Source organism: Coregonus clupeaformis, chromosome 28 (assembly GCF_020615455.1).
Source record: "Coregonus clupeaformis isolate EN_2021a chromosome 28, ASM2061545v1, whole genome shotgun sequence".
In the NCBI taxonomy this organism is placed as follows: Eukaryota; Metazoa; Chordata; class Actinopteri; order Salmoniformes; family Salmonidae; genus Coregonus; species Coregonus clupeaformis.
This window is the reverse complement of record NC_059219.1, coordinates 22,764,504-22,782,566: the sequence shown is the minus strand read 5'-3', so window position 1 is coordinate 22,782,566 and position 18,063 is coordinate 22,764,504. Positions and strand designations below refer to the sequence as shown.

General features: G+C 42.5%; 1 protein-coding gene across 1 annotated transcript; it reads right to left on the bottom strand.

Moving 5' to 3' along the window:
• Positions 1-1,840: 1,840 nt before the first annotated feature.
• LOC121543905 (zinc finger protein 239-like) lies at positions 1,841-5,729 on the bottom strand. The gene is made up of 2 exons (XM_045208403.1): positions 5,537-5,729; positions 1,841-3,226 (listed from the first exon to the last, which is right to left on the bottom strand). Exons 1-2 carry the CDS (start codon positions 5,727-5,729, stop codon positions 2,310-2,312), a joined length of 1,110 nt encoding a protein of 369 aa, XP_045064338.1. The 3' UTR covers positions 1,841-2,309.
• Between the last annotated feature and the right edge of the window lie 12,334 nt (positions 5,730-18,063).

Genomic DNA, 18,063 nt, shown 5'->3' with positions numbered 1-18,063 from the left:
GGTGTTCCTGGGGTTGTACTCATCCTTCTTCCTCCAAACACGGCGAGTGGAGTTTAGACCAAAAAGCTATATTTTTGTCTCATCAGACCACAGGACCTTCTCCCATTCCTCCTCTGGATCATCCAGATGGTCATTGGCAAACTTCAGACGGGCCTGGACATGCTCTGGCTTGAGCAGGGGGACCTTGCGTGCGCTGCAGGATTTTAGTCCATGACGGCGTAGTGTGTTACTAATGGTTTTCTTTGAGACTGTTGTCCCAGCTCTCTTCAGGTCATTGACCAGATCCTGCCGTGTAGTTCTGGGCTGATCCCTCACCTTCCTCATGATCATTGATGCCCCACGAGGTGAGATCTTGCATGGAGCCCAAGACCGAGGGTGATTGACTGTCATCTTGAACTTCTTCCATTTTCTAATAATTGCGCCAACAGTTGTTGCCTTCTCACCAAGCTGCTTGCCTATTGTCCTGTAGCCCATCCCAGCCTTGTGCAGGTCTACAATTTTATCCCTGATGTCCTTACACAGCTCTATGGTCTTGGCCATTGTGGAGAGGTTGGAGTCTGTTTGATTGTGTGTGGACAGGTGTCTTTTATACAGGTAACGAGTTCAAACAGGTGCAGTTAATACAGGTAATGAGTGGAGAACAGGAGGGCTTCTTAAAGAAAAACTAACAGGTCTGTGCGAGCCGGAATTCTTACTGGTTGGTAGGTGATCAAATACTTATGTCATGCAATAAAATGCAAATTAATTACTTAAAAATCATACAATGTGATTTTCTGGATTTTTGTTTTAGATTCTGTCTCTCACAGTTAAAGTGTACCTATGATAAAAATTACAGACCTCTACATGCTTTGTAAGTAGGAAAACCTGCAAAATCGGCAGTGTATCAAATACTTGTTCTCCCCACTGTAGATGCGAGAAGGAATACAAAGTGGCTGCTATGAAAGTGAACTGTGTTTACGGGTGATCAGGGTGTATTCATTCCACCGATTCTGTTGAAAAACGTTTCTTAAACGGAAGCAAACAGAACAAAACGGGGATAAACATACCTGAATTTGTCCAATAGAAACTCTTGTTTGCAACTGTTAGACTAATGATTACACCCTAGAACAGCTAGATGCAGGCAAGAGTGTGCAAGGCAGTATTGAATGTGTCAGTCCATGTGTCACTGTCTGTCACCTAAAATGTTTCTCGTTGTGACAAACTGACACGTTTTCATTTTCTTCAACAACAACTTTATATGGAAGGAGTGCCTTTGATTTGACAGCCAGCACATGCGTAGTTCGGCACGAGACGACCCTTAGAACCGATTACATGTTTCTGAGCATGAGCTTAGCTAGCCAACATCACCATGACGTCACCAACAGGTGTGATACGGGATTTCTATTGGAGAAGCAGTTTCTGCTCCTCTTCATACTGTACTGTTTGGTGCACCTTTAAAACATCAAGTCCCAGGAGACACCAGCTGGGAGGAGGTAAATGTTGACCCTAACCAGTAACACAGGGTCAGGGGTTCTATTCACAAAGCGTTTTAGAGTAGGGGTGCTGATCTAGGATAAGTTTAGCTTTTTCAATTATAATGAACAGGGGCGATCTGATCCTAGATCAGCACTCATCTGAGATCCTTTATGTCAATTATAATGAATGGACAGGGGCAATCTGATCCTAGATCAGCACTCATCTCAGATCCTTTATGAAAACGGGCCCAGATATTTTTCCATCTGCCTTATGGTTCAGGATAGGGTTGGGGTAGGAAGCAGGGAATAGAGTTGATAGAGGATGTATTAAACCTGCCTAATATCAACCATCACATAAATCATGTTCAACAGAGAAAAATAGAGTTTCACTATGACATCCATTGAAAAAACGACTTAATTAAAACATAAATGATTTGCTGCATTATGTAGTCAACAAAGACGTAATAGGCTACTTTAATACTCTAACATGCAGCCGATAGAAGGTAGTGGCCCAAATATCCTGTATGTCATTGTTAAACAATTGAACAAGGACCCCTGTTGTTTAGAAATCCAAGTGTGTGCTCTGTGGTAGATACAGTGGTGAGGGCTTCCTGAAGCCAGCAGTGTCCTGGAGGGTCGGTCCCTGAAAGTGAGAGCTAGATTAATCTTAAAAAGCTGATACTGAGTGATGCTTTTCCCTCCACACACATTACTTAATTTTTTCTGTTGTCAATTGCCAGAAAACAGAACATAATTATTCAGAAGTTGAATGTATTAAGAAAATCACAATGACAAAGTATTAATTTGTTGTTTTCATTTCAGGCTGACGCTTTTTCCGCAGTCAGTGCAGTAATATCATTTATGCCCTTTAGTATGAGTGCTCATATGTGATGTTAGGCGATGTTTATAACCAAAGCATTTGTCACATTCTTTGCACTGGTAAGGTTTCTCCCCGGTGTGAACACGCTGATGAAGTCTTAAATAGCTTAATGATATGTAACTTTTCCTGCATACAGGACAGCTATATGGTCTCTCTCCCGTATGAGCTCTCATATGCAATGTCAATTCTATCTTCTGGTTGAAGGCTTTGTCACAGTCTTTGCACTGATATGGTCTTTCTCCTGTGTGTATCCTTGAATGGATGGTCAAGTGTCCCTTCTGGTTAAACATTTTGTCACATTGTTTGCACTGATAGGGACTCTCTCCTGTGTGTACCCTTGTATGGATGGTCAAGTCGCGCTTCTGGATGAATCTTTTGCCACATTGTTTGCACAGATAAAGTTTCTCGCCTGTGTGTACCCTTGTATGTCTGTTCAAGTCACCCTTCTGGATGAAGCTTTTGCCACATTGTTTGCACAGATAAGCTTTCTCTCCTGTGTGTATCTTTAAATGCAAGGTCAAGTTTCCCTTACGTGTAAAGCTTTTGCCACATTGTTTACACTGATATGGTTTCTCCACTGCAGCAGAGAAGTCTGGATGAACTGAGAGGGGCTGATCACTGGTTGGTTCTGGTACTCTGTAGCCCTCTCCATCAGGTTCTGTTTCGATCTCTTCAGTTATGATGATAGGTAGAATACCCCTCTCTCCGTCATCCACAGTTTGGTTTTGGTAAAGATGTGAGGGCTGAGGTGAGTCCTCCTGACTGAGTCTGAGCTCCTGTTGTTCCTCTTTAATCTGTGTGGGTTCTGGGTCCTCCTGCCCCAGACTGGGGATCCACTCCTGCTCACAGTTCTGCTGCTCAGGGGGAACAGAGGGAGTGAGTAACTGGAAGTCTGGAGGGAAAAAACATTAAATCAATATTTTGACCTATAATCTTAATAAAATACATGTAATTGTGTTTGAAATGCCTCTGTTTTGTAATGGTTAGGTTGTTACGAATGCACCGATATAAATTGCGCAGGTTGCAATTCGGCAAAAACAAGACGATTTTGTTAGTCTACACTACAGCATGTGATTCAACCAATGACTGTATATAAATGGACAAAGCCATCGATCACGTGACACCATTCTTTCCTTTGTGAAGACTCAATACGCATTTTTTAATGGTCTTCAGCGCAAAAACTTAATGAAAGTAATCTAGCAGAAGTAAATTCATCCACAAACACATAGTTTTTGTATATATCTTAAAATGGCCACGTTTTCATGAATTTGATGATATAATCATCAATCCCATTCAAAAGACCAGGGACACGAAAACTGAGGTAAGACGTAGGAATGAGTCACTTGCACACGGTATAGCGCATTTAAAGCCAAGGAAGTTTGTTAGATGGCGTCTCAAAACCCGTACACATACAGACATTATTCCATTGGCCATACATCCTTTTCACAGAGTCTTGCCCCGCTGCTGGACGGACAAGTGGTGTTTGTACGCAAAATGGAGGAGAGCCCGTCTTTAGTCAGAGATCGCATTTATTTTGAGATTGCAAAATATGACCTTTTCATTCAAGACAGGAGAAACATATTGTTTCAGGTGACAATAAAACATGTTTTGTTTCTTTTTCCTCAACTTGTTTCTATAACTTTTTAGCAAGTCGAGGTATCTTACAGAGCAGCTAGCTTGCTAAAACCTAGGCTAGGTTGAAGATACTGTAGCTAGCGACCCCCACCTAATATCAACAAAAACAAACGTTTCCGAATGCATTGTATGTATTGATCATTGAGAGGCTTTGAAGCCACCGGTCGGCCATATAATTTAGAGTACCACATTATGAGTCATAATACCCATAAAACCTAGCGGTCAAACAAGGAAATGCCTCCAATCGTTTTTCCACCATTAATTTTTCCACATTGGGGATTTTAGAAACACTTAAAATAAGGGCTGGGTTTTGTGTAGGCTTACCCTGGCGTGACGTTTTGATAACGTGTAAATCTCTCTAGGACAAGGTGACTTATCAATATATTCGCCTGTATTTACCCCCTCAAAATTAAATGCTAATTTTTGCATTAAGGTGTCTGTAATAGAATAAACGTGGCAGAAATTAATGTAGACATTAATAAATGCTTTTCTATAGTTTCCCGAAGTGCCAAGATGGAGGCACAGTGGCTTCAACACAGTGCCCCCTACCAGTCATCTAGTGTATATATGTCATTGGGATAGAGGTGGTAAAGAGGTCAATGGAATGCAGACCATTGGGGGATAGAAGGACGCTGGATTGGCACACATTCAACAAATCTGATCTAACAAAGTGGATATTTGTCAAATCCGTCATGATTGATGTATTGTAACAGGCCCGCAATGTGGTTACTAAAATCATATTTGGGTGTTTCACTGCATAAAATGTAGAAGTTGTCACTTTTCAGGTTTAGAAAAAGTGACAGTTAAATGCTAACTCCCATTCATATAAACTGGTAGCATATCTAGCATATAGAAATAGGTGGTGGTAGTCAGTAGTTTTTAACTGTAATGCAGTTGATTGATGGCGATGTCATGAACATGTATTGGGTTGACATCCATACAAGATTATACTCAGATTTTTACCTCAACAGTGTGAAATACACACAAACAACAGCCTAAATGTAGAATAATGTTGCTGGGGGGCAATGGAGAGATTCGGGATGAAGCTGCATGTGGAAAACGGTGCAGTCTTTTTACTTCATGCTATCCTGGCTGAGGCTGCGCTACTGTATGTCAAGCACAGGGAAACGGACTCCAGCATCTCAGAAGGGGAAAGGTATTGTCTTTTCGTTTAGCCAGTTGCTTGTAATTTGATGGATGGCTATAGAGATTAACCCTGAATCACTGTGAGTGGTGCGGTGCAGACCAATTTATTTGATGCGTATGACAGCTCCCCGAACTCCAAGAAGTATGAATGCTCGGACTTCTCCGGTGGCCGCATCGCATTAAATGCTGTATGGCCACTGCAGATGGCAGATTGACCATGCAGAGCCTCTTAATGCAGTACTGAACTACGTGGCTTCAATGGGAGGGGGCGGGTCGTTCTCCCCTGAATTAGTGAAAGCAATGTTGGCGAATCAAAGTTGCGTTCAGGGTGCGCATATTACAACGCATGAATTCTCTAGTCTAGTAACGTTAATCTACAAATCAAATATCTTCGTGACACCAACTTTAGCTCGCTACAAACCTGCTCCGTGTAACTTTATATCTGGTTTGACAACCATGTCCAACAGCCTCCGTAGGCGCTCGTTCTCTTCTGCTGTGTGGCAGATTTCTTCCTGATACTCTGCTATGGTCTTCTCCACGGCCACGAATATCTCCAGAGCAGCTGCCGACAAACGCTCGGTTACGAACACATTAAACAACTGTAGTTTGGACATATTGGCGATGGTTATGAAAGTCGAGATGTTCGTTTTATCAAAGAAATGTTGGTTGAAACCTCTGTCTGCTTAGCCTAGCTTCTACTCTACAACAATTGTGCAGTGTGCGCCTTTCTAGTGTTGCCAGGTCGAGCTAAAATTTCCAGTCCAATGACCACTGGACTGTTGAAAAACAAATGATTGTCCCACTAAGCCCAAACCAGATGGGATGGCGTATCACTGCAGAATGCTGTGGTAGCCATGCTGGTTAAGTGTGCCTTGAATTCTAAATAAATCACACAGTGTCACCAGCAAAGCACCCCCACACCATAACACCTCCTCCTCCATGCTTTACGGTGGGAAATGCACATGCGGAGATCCTCCGTTCACCCACACCACGTCTCACAAAAGACACAGCGGTTGGAACCAAAAATCTCCAATTTGGACTGCAGACCAAAGGACACATTTCCACCGGTCTAATGTCCATTGCACGTGTTTCTTGGCCCAAGCAGGTCTCTTCTTCTTATTGGTGTCCTTTAGTAGTGGTTTCTTTGCAGCAATTCGACCATGAAGGCCTGATTCACACAGTCCCCTCTGAACAGTTGATGTTGAGATGTTTCTTTGACTTGAACTCTGTGAAGCATTTATTTGGGCTGCAATTTCTGAGGCTGGGAACTCTAATGAACTTATGCTCTGCAGCAGAGGTAACTCTGGGTCTTCCATACCTGTGGCGGTCCTCATGAGAGCCAGTTTCATCATAGCGCTTGAGGGCTTTTGCGACTGCACTTGAAGAAACTTTCAAAGTTCCGTGTTGACTGACCATGTCTTAAAGTAATGATGGACTGTCGTTTGTCTTTGCTTATTTGAGCTGTTCTTGCCATAATATAGACTTGGTATTTTACCAAATAGGGCTATCTTCTGTACACCCCCCCTACCTTGTCACAACACAACTGATTGGCTGAAACGCATTAAGAAGGAAAGAAATTCCACAAATTAACTTTTAAGAATGCACACCTGTTCATTCAAATACATTCTAGGTGATTTCCACATGAAGCTGGTTGAGAGAAAGCCAAGAGTGTGCAAAGCTGTCATCAAGGCAAAGGGTGGCTATTTGAAGAATCTCAAATATAAAATATATTTTGATTTGTTTAACAGTTTTTTTGTTACTAAATAATTCCATGTGTGTTATTTCATAGTTTTGATGTCTTCACTATTATTCTACAATGTAAAAAATAGTAAAAAATAAATAAAAACCCTTGAATGAGTAGGTGTGTCCAAACTTTTGACTGGTAGTGCATTTCTAACATTTTGTCAAGATTATTTTTATCCCAAGCTGAATCTTATCCGGTACAAATAGGTAAATACTTAAAATTGGATCGTAAATAACGATGCATTTGGTACGACCATCGTAATGCTTAAAGCGGCAATCAGCAATAGAAACAATAAAGCGGCCTCCCCACCCCTGGTTCGGTCGGTAAAAAGCTGAGGGATGGGGCTGGAGAAATTATACCACTCTCAAATTCATAATGCTATGGATGCAAGGACTGACCATCCATGATATCAATATTATGGTTTTAACCATGTTGAGGCTATAATGTGTTTGTAAAAAAAAAAAAAATGTTTACAAACTGAGTAAATGTTGGGTTCTGGTGGAGAACGACAGTTGAACTAATAAACTCATGATACATTTATAAGTTAAATTCTTCAAGAATCAACATATCATTAATTTATAAGTACAAAATGTATGTAGTAACTGCTGATTGCCCCTTTAAGTTACACCGCAACTGGGAAACTAGGCTCTGATCCGTCGGTCTCTCCTCAAATGTGTCACCTTCAGTGTTCTCCAGACAGACCCGGGGTAAAGTGCCTCACACATCGAAAACCAAACTGCCAATGAGGTAGGCTAAGCTATGGTTTACAATGTTTATTTAACCAATTATGTAGGCTACTATGCAGTTGCAGGGTCACCTAGTGGCTCCCCATATACAGTACATTTGGAAAGTATTCAGACCCCTTCCCCTTTTCCCCATTTTGTTACGTTACAGTCATTCTAAAATTGATTAAATTATTTTCCCCCCTCATCAATCTACACACAATACCCTATAATGACAAAGCGAAAACATGTTTGAAAATGTATTAGAAATAAAAAACAAATACCATATTTACACAAGTATTCAGACCCTTTGCTATGAAACTCGAAATTGAGCTCAGGTGCATCCGGTTTCCATTGATCATCCTTGAGATGTTTCTACAACTTGATTGGAGTCCACCTGTGGTAAATTAAATTGATTGGACATGATTTGGAAAGGCACACACCTGTCTAAATAAGGTCCCACAGTTGACAGTGCATGTCAGAGCAAAAACCAAGCTATGAGGTCGAAGGAATGGTCTCGTAGAGCTCTGAGACAGGATTGTGTCGAGGCACAGATCTGGGGAAGGGTACCAAAACATTTCTGCAGCATTGAAGGTCCCAAAGAACACAGTGCCCTCCATCCTTCTTAAATGGACGAAGTCTGGAACCAACAAGACTCTTCCTAGAGCTGGCCACTCGGCCAAACTGAGCTATCAGGGGAGAAGGGCCTTGGTCAGGGAGGTGACCAAGAACCCTATAGTCACTCTGACAGAGCTCCAGAGTTCCTCTATGTAGAAGGTTCTCCCATCTCTGCACCAATCAGGTCTTTATGGTAGTGGGCAGACGGAGCCACTCCTCAGTAAAAGGCACATGACAGCCCACTTGGAGTTTGCCAAAAGGCACTTAAAGGATTCTCAGACCATGAGAAACAAGATTTTCTGGTCTGATGAAACCAATAATCTACTCTTTGGCCTGAATGCCAAATGTCACATCTGGAGGAAACCTGGCACCATCCCTACGGTGAAGCATGGTGGTGGCAGCATCATGCTGTGGGGATGTTTTTCAGCGGCAGGGACTGGGAGACTAGTCAGGATCGAGGGAAAGATAAATGGAGCAAAGTACAGAGAGATCCTTGATGAAAACCTGCTCCAGAGCGCTCAGGACCTCAGACTGGGGCGAAGGTTCACCTTCCAACAGGACAATGACCCTGAGCACAGAGCCAAGACAACGCAGGAGTGGCTTCGGGACAAGTCTCTGAATGTCCTTGAGTGGCCCAGCCAGAGCCTGGACTTGAACATCTCTGGAGACACCTGAAAATAGCTGTGCAGCGACGCTCCCTATCCAACCTGACAGAGCTTGAGAGGATCTGCAGAGAAGAATGGGAGAAACTCCCCAAATACAGGTGTGCCAAGCTTGTAGCTTCATACCCTAAGAGACTTGAGGCTGTAATCACTGCCAAAGGTGCTTCAACAAAGTAGAGTAAAGGGTCTGAATACTTATGTAAATGTGATATCAGTTTAATTTTTAATTAATTTGCAAAAAAAATCGAAAAACCTGTTTTTGCTTTGTCATTATGGGGTATTGTGTAGATTGATAAGGGAAAAAGCAATTGAATCAATTTTAGAATAAGGCTGTAATGTAACAAAATGTGGAAAAAGTAAAGGGGTCTTAATACTTTCTGAATGCACTGTATTGCACAGTGAGTCGAAATATTGTTTTTTTTTACTGAATGAGCCGAACTTCCCATCACTACGTAGACGTCTAAAAGACTGCATTACACTAGCGCCATCTGCTGTCTTGGAGGAATCTAAGATCCAACCCCCACAGCAAATAAGAGCATGAAATGTCTACTAGTTAGTTATACATGTGATTAATTCCAGTTCAAAATGAATCAGTGCTGTTACGAGAGATCTTTGAGCAGTATGAGTTTAGTTTTCAGTTTCAATGAGGGTCCCAAGACAAGACCAAGACACCAACGTTGATTTGGCCTGTCTTTTATTGCTTTCTAATCAAATCTAACAGTCCTAAGTGAGTTTTCGCATACAAAGCTTGCTTAATTCATAGAACAAGTTTAAATTAACAGAATTTTTAAGCATAACAATAACACTAGCATGATAATCATACACTCATGTCATTACCTCTGAAATGAATCAATAAAGGAATAAGGCACCAAACACTTGGTTTTTGAAAGCTTTATTTAGTGTAATAAGAGACAACACTGTTGAAGAATAAATAACAGGGAAAATGAACACTTACCTGTTGGGAATCATAATAAAAACAGTTGGAATGGGGTAACACTGAAGAGCAATGTGTATGTGTTGTTGTTTTTAACCTGTTTTCCGGTCTCTTATCTGCAGCATGTAGGGTGACGTCACCTGGGGAACAAAGGAACACAATGACATATGATTAAAACCACATCCACACCAGTTTACCTATCCCAATCCAAAAACAAACCTTTACAGACAGAAATACATTGTGTAGATTAGAACAGGGTGGCAGGCAGCCTAGTGGTTAGGTGTTGGGTCAGTAACCGAAAAGTTGATGGTTCGAATCCCTGAGACGAATAGGTGAAATATCTGTCAATGTGCCCTTGAGCAAGGCACTTAACCCTAATTTCTCCTGTAAGTTGCTCTGGATAAGAGCGTCTGCTAAATGACTGAAATGTAACAGATATGGTTGTCTGTCATTTAGATGAGTGAATCATGTCAGCTCTTTTCATTAACGTCGATGTCAATCTGAAATGGTTAATGTTTCACCTCACTGAATACATCCCCTGATATTAGACAAGGATGAAAACCAGCTGCCTTCAAAGAGCATAGTTGTGCACCCATGGGGTTGTTCCGACACTGGGCCTCTATCTGTAAAACAGGACAGCAGGGACCCCTGTGTGCAATCCATCATTACTACATTGATATGTCAATTGGGCTTATGATGAGTACTGGTAGATTAGGTTAATTTACTTTACTATGTATGACAAACCCATAGCTATCGATTGAGCAAACAATTGTGTTTGTGTGTCTATTAGACAGATGCAATAAGAGACTCCATGTGGTACATGCTTTAGTGAAACAGGACAAATCAGACCCACCCTTTAGAATGACGGACAGTGCTGCGGCCTTGAGATGTGCGAGATGGTCATCAGGTAATATCCACTTGAAGGACAAGCATCATTCATTCATTGTCTCACTTATTTATTCATTCTACTAATACACCGTGGATTCCATCAAGTGGATTAGTAGTATGTCGTGTCACAGAGGACAATGAAACCACATTCATTCAAGATAATGACAGGTGTACAGTCAGGGAAAAAAATAATTTGATCCCCTGCTGATTTTGTACGTTTGCCCACTGACAAAGACATGATCAGTCTATAATTTTAATGGTAGGTTTATTTGAACAGTGAGAGACAGAATAACAACAACAAAATCCAGAAAAACGCATGTCAAAAATGTTATAAATTGATTTGCATTTTAATGAGGGAAATAAGTATTTGACCCCCTCTCAATCAGAAAGATTTCTGGCTCCCAGGTGTTTTTTATACAGGTAATGAGCTGAGATTAGGAGCACACTCTTAAAGGGAGTGCTCCTAATCTCAGCTTGTTACCTGTATAAAAAGACACCTATTCCACAGAAGCAATCAGATTCCAAACTCTCCACCATGGCCAAGACCAAAGAGCTCTCCAAGGATGTCAGGGACAAGATTGTAGACCTACACAAGGCTGGAATGGGCTACAAGGCCATCGCCAAGCAGCTTGGTGAGAAGGTGACAACAGTTGGTGCGATTATTCGCAAATGGAAGAAACACAAAATAACTGTCAATCTCCCTCGGCCTGGGGCTCCATGCAAGATCTCACCTCGTGGAGTTGCAATGATCATGAGAACGGTGAGGAATCAGCCCATAACTACACGGGAGGATCTTGTCAATGAGCTCAAGGCAGCTGGGACCATAGTCACCAAGAAAACAATTGATAACACACTACGCCGTGAAGGACTGAAATCCTGCAGCGCCCGCAAGGTCTGAAGTTTGCCAATGAACATCTGAATGATTCAGAGGAGAACTGGGTGAAAGTGTTGTGGTCAGATGAGACCAAAATGGAGCTCTTTGGCATCAACTCAACTCGCCGTGTTTGGAGGAGGAGGAATGCTGCCTATGACCCCAAGAACACCATCCCCACCGTCAAACATGGAGGTGGAAACATTATGCTTTGGGGGTGTTTTTCTGCTAAGGGGACAGGGCAACTTCACCGCATCAAAGGGACGATGGACGGGGCCATGTACCGTCAAATCTTGGGTGAGAACCACCTTTCCTCAGCCAGGGCATTGAAAATGGGTCGTGGATGGGTATTCCAGCATGACAATGACCCAAAACACACGGCCAAGGCAACAAAGGAGTGGCTCAAGAAGAAGCACATTAAGGTCCTGGAGTGGCCTAGCCAGTCTCCAGACCTTAAACCCATAGAAAATCTGTGGAGGGAGCTGAAGGTTCGAGTTGCCAAACGTCAGCCTCGAAACCTTAATGACTTGGAGAAGATCTGCAAAGAGGAGTGGGACAAAATCCCTCCTGAGATGTGTGCAAACCTGGTGGCCAACCACAAGAAACGTCTGACCTCTGTGATTGCCAACAAGGGTTTTGCCACCAAGTACTAAGTCATGTTTTGCAGAGGGGTCAAATACTTATTTCCATCATTAAAATGCAAATCAATTTATAACATTTTTGACATGCGTTTTTCTGGATTTTGTTATTCTGTCCCTCACTGTTCAAATAAACCTACCATTAAAATTATAGACTGATAATTTCTTTGTCAGTGGGCAAACGTACAAAATCAGCAGGGGATCAAATACTTTTTTCCCTCACTGTATGTTGTGTGTTAAACGGAACAGATGGCCCTGAAGCAGTGTGCATCAGTCCTGCTCCTAGGATACCAACAGGCTACAGAAATGCTGTTATTTCATCAATACTAGTGGCGTGTCAGACAACACCTCCATAGAGAGGTCTTCACGGGTCCAACAGGCCCAAAATGTCCCGAGCGGGTCCTAAAGTCAGACTTTTGTTTCGGATCAGATATAATTGTCACGGTCTCAGGTATGTGCCATTCAAATTGATTTACCGACTGGAACCGTCCTGTTAATTTAATGTGTGTGTGAGGTGATGAGAACTGCGCAAGCTTGTTATCGGTGTCAGCCAATTGCAACTCAATAAAACGTATAGCTTATGTCCAGCTGAAACTGGGTCCGGCTGCTCACCTCACATGTGCCTGCTGATGTAGAGAGGGAGAGAGTGAGTGAAAGGAGCCTTGGCCTAGGCTACTGTTTGCGAAGATGGAGGCCTTTTTCATTGAAGTAAAATTAAAGTTAGAGGATTTTTATTTAATTTGATTTATTAGGATCCCCATTAGCCAACGACAATGGCAACAGTATAGTATAGTGAAAATATTATTTTGGTATTGGTTATAATTAGTTTTCCTATTGTAAGAATCTAAACCAGTTCTTTAAAATATACAAAAAGTGTTTTGTTTCCTTGAGACATTCACCTTGGCTAAACTAAGTTCAAACTGTCTTTTTTAATTTGGTGATCCGTATTTAGTTTAAGATACGTTAAAAGTAGGCCTGTTGTAAAATAAATAGCATTAGCATATTGCTGTCATTTATTGGGTAGGCATACGGTAGGCACCCGCCTTTGTTGGTAATTGCTGCAATATAGGCCTGTTCAAAACTTTTGTGAATGTTTAAACCAGTTTTGTTTCATTCTGTTGAGCCATTTTCTTTGCCCAAATTACACTGAATAACAATATAAATGCAACATTTTCAAAGACTACTAAATTACAGTTCATATAAGGAAATCAGTCAATTGGAATAAATTAATTTGGTCCTAATCTATGGATTTCACAACTGGGAATACAGATCTGTTGGTCACAGACACCTTAAAAAAATAAAGGATCGGAGCGTGGATCAGAAAACCAGTCAGTATCTGGTGTGACCACCATTTGCCTCTCGCAGCAGAGTTGATCAGGCTGTTGATTGTGGCCTGTGGAATGTTGTCCCACTCCTCTTCAATGGCTGTGCGAAGTTGCTGGATATTGGCAGGAAATAGAACACGCTGTTGTACACGTTGATCCAGACTTCCAGAGCATCCCAAACATGCTCAATGTGTGACATGTCTGGTGAGTATGCAGGTCATGGAAGAACTGGGACATTTTCAGCTTCCAGGAATTGTGTACAGATCCTTGTGACATGGGGCCGTCCATAATCATGCTGAAAGATGAGGTGATGGAGGCGGATGAATGGCACGACAATGGGCCTCAGGATCTCAGGATGCAGTGGAGAAGGTGGAAAGCTTCAAGTTCCTTAGCGTACACATCACCGACAAACTGAAATGGTCCACCCACGCAGACAGTGTGGTGAAGAAGGCGCAACAGAGCCACTTCAACCTCAGGAGGCTGAAGACATTTGGCTTATCACCTAAAACCCTCGCAAACTTTTACAGATGCACAATTGAGAGCATCCTGTCGGGCTGTATCACCGCCTGTTACGGCAACTGCACCGCCCACAACCGCAGGGCTCTCCAGGAGGGTGGTGCGGTCTGCCAAACGCATTACCGGGGGCAAACTACCCGCCCTCCAAGACACATACAGCACACGATGTCACAGGAAGGCCAAAAAGATCATCAGGGACATCAACCACCCGAGCCACTGCCTGTTCACCCCGCTATCATCCAGAAGGTGAGGTCACTACAGGTGCATCAAAGCTGGGACCGAGAGAATGAAAAACAACTTCTATCTCAAGGCCTTCAGAATGTTAAATAGCCACCACTAGCACATTAGAGGCTGCTGCTGCCTATTGAAATCACTGGCCACTTTAAGAAATGGAACACTAGTCACTTTAATAATGTTTACATATCTTGCACTACTCATCTCATATGTATATACTGCATTCTATTGTATAATATTATTCTGTATCTTAGTCCATGCCGCTCTATCATTGCTTGTCCATATATGTATATATTCTTAAATCCCATTCCTTACTTTTTTGTGTGTATTGGGTATATGTTGTGAAATTGTTAGATATTACTGCACTGTCGGAGCTAGAAGCACAAGCATTTCGCTACACCCGCTATAACGTCTGCTAAACACGTGTATGTGACAAATAAAATGTGATCGCCACGGTATCTCTGTGCATTCAAATTGCCATCAATAAAATGCAATTGTTTTCGTTGTCCGTAACTTATGCCTGCCCATACCATAACCAAACCGCCATCATGGGGCACCCTGTTCACAACATCAGCAAACAGCTCGCCCACACGACCCATACACGCTACGCTGTCTGCCATCTGCCCGGTACAGTTCAAACCAGGATTCATCCATGAAGAGCAACATTTCTCCAGCATGCCAGTGGCCATCGAAGGTGAGCATTTGCCCACTGAAGTCGGTGACGACACCGAACTGCAGTCAGGTGAAGACCATGTTGAGGACGACGAGCACACAGATGAGCTTCCCCGAGACGGTTTGACAGTTTGTGCAGAAATTCTTCGGTTGTGCAAACCCACAGTTTCATCAGCTGTCCGGGTGGCTGGTCTCAGACGATCCTGCAGGTGAAGAAGCCGGATGTGGAGGTCCTGGGCTGGTGTGGTTACACGTGGTCTGCGGTTGTGAGGCCGGTTGGACGTACTACCAAATTATCTAAAATGACGGAGGCGGCTTATGGTAGAGAAATCAACATTAAATTCTCTGGCAACAGATCTGGTGGACATTCCTGCAGTCAGCATGCCAATTGCACACTCCCTCAAAACTTGAGACATCTGTGACATTTTAGTGGCCTTTTATTGTCCCCAGCACAAGGTGCACCTGTGTAATGATTATGCTGTTAAAATCAGCTTCTTGATATGCCACACCTATCAGGTGGATGGATTATCTTGGCAAAGGGGAAATGCTCACTAAAAGGGATGTAAACAAATTTATGCACAACATTTGAGAGAAATAAGCTTTTCGTGCGTATGGAACATTTCTGGGATCTTTTATTTCAGCTCATGAAACATGGGACCAACACTTTACATGTTGCGTTTATATTTTTATTCAGTGTACATACAGTCAGGTCCAAAATTATTGGCGCCCTTGATAAATATGACCAAAAAAAAATATCTAAATTCAATATATTATATTGTTGCTAAATTATTTTGGGGAAATAATATTTTATTTTATACTAATACAATTGCTCAGATAATGAGATTTTGTTTAACAAGTAATAAAACAAATTTGGGGCCAAATTCTTGCCGCCCTTGTCTTCAATATCTCACCTTGCGAGGATAATGGCACTGAACCTTTTTCTAAAATGTTTTATTAGATTGGAGAACACATTGAGAGGGATCTTAGACCATTCCTCCATACATAATCTTTCCAGATCCTTGATATCCTTAGTCTGCGCATATGGACTGCCCTCTTCAATTCAAACCACAAGGTTTTCAATGGGGTTCAAGTCCGGCGACTGAGATGGCCATCGCAAAATGTTGATTTTGTGGTCAATTAACAATTTATTTGTAGATTTTGATGTGTGCTTGGAGTTATTGTCTTGCTGGAAGATCCAATTGGAAGTTTCAGCCTTCTGGAAGAGGCAATAAGGTTTTTGGCTCAAATTGAAATAATTGATGTTATGGGGATATTTTGCTTCCACTGGTCCTGGGGCTCTTGTTAAGGTCAACAGCATCATGAAGTACAATGTCATTTTAGCCTAAAACCTGCTTACCTCTGCCAGGATAAAGCTATACAAAGCACACACATTGTCAACACTATGACCTCCCTCCTCTCCCCCTCTCTGTCTCTCACACACACACACACACACACATATCTTAATAAATCACATAAAATATCTTGTTGAAGTACATGCCATTAATCTGCCCCCACTCTCTCTCAAACACACAAACATGTCTGTGTAAATACACATCATCACTCAACACCACATCCTCCCCACTCGCTCACTCTCCCCATCATACAAATATGATACACACAGTATAGTCCTGTATGCTACGTTATATTGTCAAAGTCAGAAGTGTTACAGATAGAAAAGGATTGTTCAGAACAGACATTCTCTAACGTGTAATAGGGAACAGTGTCAGCTCTACACATTACATTTCTACTAGCAACATCCTAAACATTGCAGCACCACAGAATACACCTAGTCCAACAATCTCAATTTAATGTCTAAAGATGTTGCAAGATCTGAGAGTTTCCTGTGAATTTTAAACTAGCCAGCTAACACAAATTAAACATATAATATATTTCAAATCATGAGTTACATTACAATACTTAATGAGGGATGGACACTAAAATAATTGCTTCACCGGTTGCATTCACTCATCTGTAGTGGGTGAATCTGTGTTGTAGTTATAGACACTATATATAACACACACACACACACACACACAACCACAAAAGTATGTGGACACCCCTTCAAATTATAGCCAAACCCGTTGCTGACAGGTGTATAAAATCGAACACAGCCATGCAATAACCATAGACAAACATTGGCAGTGGAAAGGCCTTACTGAAGAGCTCAGTGACTTTCAATGTGGCACCATAATAGGATGCCACCATTCCAACAAGTCAGTTCGTCAAATTTCTGCCCTGCTTGAGCTGCCCCGGTTAACTGTAAGTGCTGTTATTGTGAAGTTGAAACGTCTTGGAGCACAACGGCTCAGCCGAAGTGGTAGGCCACACAAGCTCACAGAACGGGACCGCCGAGTGCTGAAGCGTGTAGAAATTGTCTGTCCTCTGTTGCAACACTCACTACCGAGTTCCAAACTGCCTCCGGAAGCAACGTCAGCACAATAACTGTTTGTCGGGAGCGTCATGAAATGGGTTTCCATTGCCAAGCAGCCGCACACAAGCCTAAGATCACCATGTGCAATGCCAAGCGTTGGCTGGAGTGGTGTAAAGTTCACCGCCATTGGACTCTGGAGCAGTGGAACGCATTCTCTGGAGTGATGAATCACGCTTCACCATCTGGCAGTCCGACGGACGAATCTGGGTTTGGCGGATGCCAGGAAAACGCTACCTGCCCCAATGCATAGAGCCAACTGTAAAGTTTGGTGGAGGAATAATGTTCTGGGCTGTTTTCCATGGTTCGAGCTAGGCCCCTTAGTTCCAGTGAAGGGAAATCTTAACGCTACAGCATACAATGACATTCTAGATGATTCTGTGCTTCCAACTTTGTGGCAACAGTTTAGGGAAGGCCCTTTCCTGTTTCAGCATGACAATGCCCCCGTGTACAAAGCGAGGTCCATACATAAATGGTTTGTCGAGATCAGTGTGGAAGAACTTGACTGGCCTGCACAGAGCCCTGGCCTCAACCCCATCGAACACCTTTGGGAGGAATTGGAACGCCGACTGCGAGCCAGGCCTCATCGCTCAACATCAGTGCCCGACCTCACTAATGCTCTTGTGGCTGAATGGAAGCAAGTCCCCGCAGCAATGTTCCAACATCTAGTGGAAAGCCTTCCCAGAAAAGTGGAGG

Bases quoted from the DNA above. Each gene is read 5' to 3' on its own strand.
- LOC121543905 (XM_045208403.1), bottom strand. From the start codon at position 5,729: ATGTCCAAACTACAGTTGTTTAATGTGTTCGTAACCGAGCGTTTGTCG. The intron at 3,227-5,536 runs GTTTGTAGCGAG...TTTTCCCTCCAG, and splicing joins TATAAAGTTACACGGAGCAG to ACTTCCAGTTACTCACTCCC.